The sequence below is a fragment of the Corvus brachyrhynchos genome, unplaced genomic scaffold (assembly GCF_000691975.1).
Source record: "Corvus brachyrhynchos isolate BGI_N302 unplaced genomic scaffold, ASM69197v1 scaffold720, whole genome shotgun sequence".
In the NCBI taxonomy this organism is placed as follows: domain Eukaryota; kingdom Metazoa; phylum Chordata; class Aves; order Passeriformes; family Corvidae; genus Corvus; species Corvus brachyrhynchos.
In genome coordinates this window covers 603000-611397 of record NW_008235978.1, presented here as the reverse complement: position 1 = coordinate 611397, position 8398 = coordinate 603000, and the positions used below count along the sequence as shown (strand labels likewise).

At 42.2% G+C, this 8398-nt stretch overlaps 1 protein-coding gene across 2 annotated transcripts; it reads left to right on the top strand.

Moving 5' to 3' along the window:
- The first annotated feature begins 6 nt into the window (after positions 1 to 6).
- CRYZ (crystallin zeta) lies at positions 7 to 7800 on the top strand. 2 transcript variants are annotated; one of them, XM_008630559.2, is made up of 9 exons: positions 7 to 198; positions 301 to 425; positions 764 to 916; positions 2143 to 2306; positions 2914 to 2965; positions 4118 to 4267; positions 4664 to 4765; positions 4915 to 5010; positions 5272 to 7800. In XM_008630559.2, the coding sequence occupies exons 2-9, from the start codon at positions 315 to 317 to the stop codon at positions 5431 to 5433; spliced, it is 990 nt and encodes a 329-aa protein (XP_008628781.1). In that variant the 5' UTR covers positions 7 to 198; positions 301 to 314; the 3' UTR covers positions 5434 to 7800. The 2 variants fall into 2 exon arrangements, with proteins under 2 accessions (XP_008628781.1, XP_008628788.1); XM_008630566.2 differs by lacking the exon at positions 4664 to 4765 and having other exon boundaries at positions 7 to 425.
- Positions 7801 to 8398: the final 598 nt, after the last annotated feature.

The window sequence follows — 8398 nt, the reverse complement described above, 5'->3', positions numbered from 1 at the left end:
TGGCGCTCCTTACCCGGCAGTAGCCCCACTGGCCACGGGGCCCTGGCTGTGTTTCCCGTCCTCCTCGTGCCCGGGATCCCGGAAGGTGCTCCGAGCGGGGAGGCCCAGGGCAGCTCGGGGCCTTCCGTTGCCCCGGCTCCCTCCCCTCCCTCTGGTTCGGCTCCTTATGACAAGATCGACCCGCACTTCGGCCCCGCGGTGTGTGCCGTGTTCCGCGCGGTGTCCGCAGGGCATGTCTTGGTGGCTCAGGCTCCCCGTGACCTGAACAGCTACCAGGGATCACATCGGTTTTTTTCCCAGATCCTCTGGTCGCCATGGCAGCCACCAGGAGTGTGATGAGAGCGGTCCGAGTGTTTGAATTTGGTGGCCCTGAAGTGCTTAAACTCCAGTCAGATGTGTTAGTTCCTGTTCCAAAAGAAAACCAGGTATATGTGAGCTCTGTGAAGGGATATAGCGATAATGAATGTTAACAGGTGCCTGCAGGACAGTATGAGGAATACACCCCAGAACACTACACCTAGAGTAGGTGAGTTTTGATCAGTGTGTTCACACTACTTGAGATATCATGCTTAACAAATGTGGGCTCTTTACTCTTTGGTGGGCCATGTATTCCACACCAAGGTTTTCCTGAAATTAGCTTCAGTTTGACACTGGGTTGTCACACAGGCTGTTTGAGAGTTCAGTAAAAGTGCTACAATGCCGTGCTGTGAATTCAAGGGCTAAATCTTTTTAGTTATTGCTTAAGAAGTGTCTTTTCTTTTAGGTCTTAATTAAAGTCCATGCCTGTGGGGTAAATCCTGTCGAGACATACATTCGCTCTGGGACTTACGCCAGGAAACCGGCTTTACCCTACACTCCTGGATCGGATGTGGCTGGGGTGGTCGAAAGTGTTGGGGAACATGTGACTGCATTCAAGGTATTTGCACACTGGGCTGTAATCACTGTTGTTTAATGTGTCCTCTTTGGCTGATTGCTGTGCTACTGTACCTGGTTTTGTTCCTTAGAATAATGTAACCTATTCAAGGGGGGAATCCCCTTCATGGACTGGTAAAAGCACACAGTGGGATCCCATTGGCAAACCAATCTGCTGGTGGGACTTGAGGAATGCTGTGCCCTCCTGAAGTTCAAAGATCTCAGAAGAGGTACTGCAGTCTGTCTGCTTAAAGCAGTGATATCTGGTGTACAAAAGTTGGTATTTAGAGCTATTTTTCTGGCATTGCAGAAGTAGTTGAGATTGGATGCTTCTTGCTGGGGGTAGTAATTTCAGGCAGAACTGAATTTTTTTCTGTAAAGTATTTGGGAAATGGAAATTGCTTACTTCTAAAGCTCCATAAATTCTGTTATTTGTTGCTAAAACTGTTCAAATACTCTGTTACTCCCATCTAGTAATTTTACTTGAAGTTCTCAGTGGGAAAGTCTTGAGACAGGAGAAGGCAAATGTCAGTTTGCTAAAACATATCTATTACATCTATTTAGTTTTTAAATCGGTTCTCCCATTTAAATTACTAGATGTTTGGTCCCAAACAAACATAAAAATTGTAGTTAAAATTGGCTTGGAATTTTCTTATTTTGAATTTATGTAACAATTTTGGGAGACCTGAGAGATTGGGTTATCAAGAAAGAAGAATCATCTGTATTCATATTTTCTTACCAGCACTTTGCTGTATCTGCTATGTGTGACTTTTTGCTTCCTCTGACAATTGTGATGTTCTTGGCTTGAATGAGAGAGAGATGTTTTAGGGTATATTAAGAGTATATATATTTTCACATTTAAATAATTTAGAAATGTTTCCTTTGTGTTTGTAAAAGCTTTTGAGGTTTTGCACTTGGAATCTGTGGATGGAATTCCTGACTTCAAGTTCATTAGGGTTCATGCTAATGAGGCAGTAGGTTTGTGTGTTGCACTGCAGGGTGGGGTTATAATTATGATACTTAGATTTAAATATAAGAAATTATACAGTTTGTGTTGCATTGATGGTATGTATCAGCATTTATAAAAATTTCTGTGACAAACATAACTAGTTATTTTTGATAGGAGAACTGTTAACAATAGCCTAAACTCTGTAAATTGGTTCTTAGTGTTTATTAAGGAAAAAGTAAGGGAAATTATTGATTTCTCTGTGTTCTCTCCCTCCATTCTAGAAAGGTGACAGAGTTTTCACCCTTGAAACAGTTTCTGGAGGATATGCAGAGTATGCAGTTGCTGCAGCCAACAGAGTCTTTCCTTTGCCAGACAAACTGGACTTCAGGCAGGGAGCAGCGATTGGAGTGCCCTACTTCACTGCCTACCGGGCGCTGTTCCAGAAGTAAGGCACCAAATCCATGTTTGTGTACATTAATCTTCTATATTTAAAATACCGAAGTCCATCTTTTCACTGTCCTGTAAAATGGGGAGATTGATGAGTGGGACATGTTTAAAAATGTTACACTGAAGGAATTTTCAGATAATTGTCTAGAAGCATGAAACTGTGTTTTCCTGTTAAGTCTTTTTTCTTGAGAGAACATACCTGGAAAGGCTTCATGGAATAAAATGCATGGCTTCCTTTCAGTACTCACTGGTATTTTAGCCAGGGAAGAAAAACAGTAATAGTTCTAATTTCCTTGGTAAGCACACAGGTGCTGTGGAGTAGAACCACTCCTTTCCTGTGACAGGTGAAAGTCCTGAACTGAGGCTCAGTACCAGGCTGTCGCTGGCTGCATGTTGTTTCAAGTCATCAATCACAGGATTTATTTTGTCTCCTTATTCTCCCAGAAAGGCTAATGATATCTGTTTAGCCATAAATTGGAATATAATTGGAACATAAATTGGAAACTATGCTGTGTGAACAATGAGATTTGATGTCAGTGTCTGCAGCCCCATAGTCAGTATGTACTGCAATCACAGTGCCAATATTTCTTGTGCTCTTCACTTAGAGGCTGTGCCAAAGCAGGGGAAAGTGTGCTGGTTCATGGTGCTAGTGGCGGGGTAAGTATTCCAAGGAGGCAAGTAATAGAGAACAATGCTCTCTGTCTTTGCATCTGCTTCTTCCTGGGATACGAGTTATGGTCATATTTGTATCAGTAGATTAGCAGATTGGGTTTTTATTTCAGATCCTCTAGGATACATTTGCTTAGAACAAACCCTGTTATTCCCAATAGCTGTGAGACTGCGTGAGTGCTGGTGTGAGCTGCCCAGTCAGAGGGTCACACACTGAACAGGTGTTTGCTGCAGGTGGTAGTTGGTCTGGAAGTTTTATAATTGATAGCAGAAGGCTGTACGTTTTCAATATGTATGAGTTATTCTCAGTCCTCTGAGAAAACGTCACTGGTGCAGGGCGACTGTGCATTTTTGGGTTGTTCTTACCCATGAGCCAGCAGCTACCTGCACTGGAATATATAAATCTGTGACTGAATACTATATGAAATCGCACTTCTAGTTTCCTTTGGGTTTTCATGACAAACTTATTTTAGATCTTTATCACATAACATTCTGGTTTAATTTATCTCCCACACTGCACTTTCTTGCTCAGTTTCTGGTGATGCACCAAGCAGCTGCTATGAACAGGCCAAGTTTCCGTAATTATTTGTTAGACAACAAAAAAATGAATTCATATCTTATTCTGAGATACTAGAATGGCATTTAGCATCATAACTCTTTTTTTAAAATTTTGATAAGCTAAATGTAGTGCTTCTGTTCTTACTGGAGTGCAAAGCTGGTAGGAGGCACTGAGAATTTACTTTCTAAAGAAGTAGTATTAATAAAATTTGTGCCTGCAGGTTGTCTTTGCAATGTATAATGCTGGTATTAATAGCAGGTGATTCCATGAAGAGAAGAATTTTCTTGGATTTGCATCAAAAATATATGGCCCAGCTTTGACAGATACACAGCACTCTACATCAATGTATATCAAATGCTGATAGCTATTAAAAACACCTCAAAAATTTACCATGCCTCTGTAAATACATTTTCTTTTTTAAAGACCATTTGGCTGTCTTTAAGATCCAAATTACTGGCTAAAAAAACCATTACCAGACTAGCTTTTTAAATGGGGAAGTCACTGGTAGAATATTTAAAATTTCAAATTCTAAGAAAGACAAAGGTAAAATAACTTTCTCTTTTGTTTTTTTCTCCTCTCAGGTGGGACTAGCAGCATGTCAGATTGCCAGAGCTTTTGGTTTGAAGGTTCTGGGTACAGCAGGAACTGAGGAGGGCATGAATGTGGTCCTGAGAAACGGTGCTCACCAAGCCTTTAATCACAGAGACCCTAATTACACTGAGAGAATTAAGGTAGGCATGTGGCAGGACTCAGGAATGCAGGTTGTGTTGTTCTTAACAAAATGTGAATAGTTGTTTGCAGAAGACTTTAAAGCAGATTTGTGTAGGAGCAATAGTGTCCTGCCTTTTTCATTTCTACACAAGGAAAAACTTTCTCAGTCTGGAAAAGCCAGCTTTCCTCACAGGCAGTGGCATTTAGAACTTCTTACATTCAGCAAATTCCAGTGTGGGATCACATCATAAGTTAGCACAGCAAAACATGCTACAATTCAGCTCATTAGCTGTCAGCTGCAGTACAAAGGCTGTATTGAAAATTTAAACAATAAGCTGTAGAATGGATACTTTCTGTAGTGTATAAAATAAATGGTGGTACCCAAGCACTAAAATAACATCCTGTGTCCTGTACAGGCATGCACAGGGCCGGGGGGAGTCGATATAATCATAGAAATGCTCTCTAATGTCAACCTGGATGCTGACTTGCAGCTGCTGTCCTGCACAGGGAGGGTGATGGTGAGTGTTTGTGTCCTTGCCCAGAGGGTGACAGTGAGTGTTTGTGTCCCTGAGCAGGGAGGTGATGGTGGGTGCTTATGTCACTGATTTTGTGCATTCAGCATCACACTGAACAGCTCTGACTCAACGCTTTGGACTCCTTTGGGCAGGTTGTGGGCTGCAGAGGACGCATCGAGATAAACCCAAGAGACACAATGAGCAAGGAGTCCAGCATAATTGGAGTGAGTCTGTTTCTTGCAACTGAGGTAAGAAACATTTCTATTTTAAAGTATGCTTTATTGGCTTGTTCCAGCACCCCTCTCTTTACAGTTAAAATTATTTGTAGGAATGAAAGAATAATTTCACTGTAACAAACTTGTTAGTTTATTCCTTTATGTCTTGATTCAATCTCAGAACATCATAAAATATTTTCAGGTTGTGGAATTTGGTTTAACTCTTGCATAAATTGTCAATACTATTCTAAAATGCAAAGACCTTGTCATAAACACTGTGTTTGTTACATGCAGGAGGAGAGGCATGAATGTGCCACAGCAGTCCTTGATGGCATAGAAGCTGGCTGGCTGAAACCCGTTGTGGGCTTGGAATATCCCCTGGAGAAAGTAGCCAAGGCTCATGAAGACATTATTTATAGCAGTGGTGCCCGAGGGAAGATGGTGCTCCTTCTGTAAAGGAGCACCTTTTTTCATCTATTTTGTAGGTGTTCTAACTGCACCTTTGCTACATGGTTCACTGAATGTATGTTATAAACATACCTTTGATCAGGTTTGACAGTAGCAGAAAATGCTCACTTGGATGAATTGATGAATGTTTTCTTTTTGTAATGAGCAGGGTTGCATTTACTGTAAAGTAATTTTGTTAGCTTTTTTGATTTATATGGAAATAATAAATTTTCTCTGCTAGTGTGCTTCGTGCTGCAGGGGATGGTAAGGTTTGGTATCATGGTCTGTGTGAAGGTAGAGTGAGGCCACTCTAGGTAACACAGAATGAAGCTGCTTTTTACAGATACACAAAATTAATTCTCACTATGTGCGTTAATTAGAAATGTAAATTCTTTTACCCACAAAATTTGTACTCAAATTTTGTCACATAATTTACTTGAAATAAAAGCTTTTACTGACAAAATAGTTCACTTTCCAGCTCAAAAGATGGGCAGAATCTCTCAAACATCAACTCTTTGAAGCAGAGGCAGTTCTGCTTGTCTGTGCCTGCCTCTAAGTGTGAGGTGACTGTGTCCTGGCTCATCCATAGGGACTGTCGCTCTGGAGCTGCATGCTGGGATTTGCCTCTTTGGAACTGGTGATCATGACCGAAGCAGCTGATTCCTGGATGGTAAATGGCTGGCTGTGAAGATTTCAGTTCTTCCTGTGACCTTTATTAAAGTCTCCTGGATCCCTGGCTACATGGAGAGCAGAGGCTGCATGGCTTTTGTGGCATGAAGAACTCCTGTGAAATTCCTGAGCTCCATCCCCTGAAGTGGGCAGGGCACAGCCTCAGCACTAGGGCTTGTGTGCAGGTGTCAGTGTGGGGTCATTTTGCCATTACACTGGGTCATTTAGTTGTGTCTTGTTCTCATAAACCTTAAAGCCCTTGCACAACAGATGGCGTTGCCAGGAAAGACAACAGAATGTTTCTAGAGTTAGTAATTTCAGTTTAGTGTTTCAGTGAGGGCTTTTAGAAAGCTGCTTGGGGAGAGAAGGATGAGGCCAGCTCAGCTGTGGGAAGGCAGGGACCCTGTCTGCCAAGGTGCAGGGGGGTCCTTCCTCCCTCCAGGCTGCCCCAGGGGAATGAAGCTGGTTTCCTTGTTTGTTGCATGTCCCACAGGAGTAGGGAGCTGTGTTTTTTATGTGAAGATTTAAGCGATTCACCTGGTGTAAGTGATGTGTGTAGGTAGTGTCTCAGCTGATTATCCAGGTGAAAGGTGCTGACTGTTCCTGTTCACTCAAGCAGAATGCAGCCTGAGCAGTGGTGCTGTGTTGGGAACCTGCTATTCCTCTTGACAACGCTGCTAGAGAAAGTAAAACATCTCTTAAAATCAATGTGCTAAACAGAGGTTAAAAGTAATGGTTAATAATGAATGTGATTGTGGAGATGAAGTGCATATAAAAGTATATACCTTTTCTCTATACTCTGTTGGTGTTTAAATATTGAATTATTTTGAATTCAGTTTTAATTTAGTACGGGTCTACTGAATGAACGAGAGGCTGATGGTTTGCAGTGGCTCCTTTCTTGCTTAGTGCTGCCACTGCATCGTGGATGATGTTTAGAGGTGAAATTCAGAGCAAGTGTGTGATCTGTCCTCATCGTTGTTGTATGATTGTAATGGGGTTTGTCACCAGAAGGTGTCAGAACAGTTCTGTGTTATCACATTGCCGCTGCTCTCTGCCAGGTGACCTGGCAGAACGGCACAGCAGGAGTGGGACTGACTTGTTGGGAATATCATATAACGTTTATTCTTCTATTTTCAATGTATTGTATAAATGCAAGAATTTATTTTAATTTTGGAAGTAGTGTGAATGGAACTACTGAGGTAGGACTGAGGTGTGTCTGATCTGTGCAAGCTGCCCATCTAGAGAATGTGTCAACCTGGAGAGTCCGTGGTTCGGCTCTCTTTCTGGGACATGCTGCCCCTTGGCAGTGCAGAAAAGGATGCAGGAAGATAGTGGGGGGTCACAGAGAATTGAATTTGGCAGAATAATTCCATCAGTTTGTTGAGAATCTTCTCCAGATTTGACTGGATGGGATTTTGGAGGCAGTGGTTCCCAGTGGCAGCCTGCTTGGTGCTGCCATAGGTGGTTGGAAGGGTCGAACAGGCTCTTGTATTTGTGCCGACTTTGGCATCTGCAGGAGAGGTTTGGGGTTCAAAGCGAGGAGTTGTGTACAATGCAAGGGTCTGGAAACTGCTGTTCTATGTGTTTCTGAAACAGAAAAGAGTGGAATTGTTCTAAAAAGCAGCTGCTCTTGGTTAATCTCATTGTGCCCCAAATAATTTGTGCTGCCTACATTTTCTAGTCATTAAAAGTGTCATCTCCTCTCTATTATAATTGTCCTGTGTCTGTTCCTGACTTCTTCCTGTGCTGCAGGATGATACAATAAGTTAGTTTGAGACTTCAATTACAGGGTTGGGAAGATAAAGTATCAAGAGAATATTGATGTTCTTAATAATTGCTACCTTTACAGAAGGCAGATCAATATTGCATGTGGATGATCATGCCACAGAAAACTTGAGGATGATGAAGTCTAACTTGGAGCAGATGCATCAGGAGGGAAGGTTGTCCCTGCTCCTCCTTGCTGCAGGGATCTCTGCTCAAATCAGTCGCTCTGTGGACCCTGGAAGCATTACCTGTGAGTTTGTACTTAACTGGGACTCACAAGAACTGCAGGAAGAAGGGAAAAATGAGCATGGAAGGGTGGTTGTATCTCCTTTATTTCAGTAAATCAGGTGTCCATTGCCATGCACACTTTGGTGCTTCCTGGTGTCTGGACTGAGAGATGGAAATCAGGATTGATATTGGAAATGCATTGTGTCACCTCATGCTATGTTTTTAATATCCTGGGTCTGTGTTGTTTGAAAATGCTTTCTCCATACTTCTATTTTTAACTTTTCCTACCCCCCCTTTGTTTTTCTTCCCCCCC

What these genes read in the sequence shown, in the direction of transcription:
- CRYZ (XM_008630559.2), top strand. Translation starts at nt 315, where the DNA reads ATGGCAGCCACCAGGAGTGTGATGAGAGCGGTCCGAGTGTTTGAATTT. An exon ending in AACATGTGACTGCATTCAAG is followed by an intron (nt 917 to 2,142) that starts GTATTTGCACAC and finishes CCTCCATTCTAG; the next exon opens with AAAGGTGACAGAGTTTTCAC. An exon ending in TACCGGGCGCTGTTCCAGAA is followed by an intron (nt 2,307 to 2,913) that starts GTAAGGCACCAA and finishes CTCTTCACTTAG; the next exon opens with AGGCTGTGCCAAAGCAGGGG.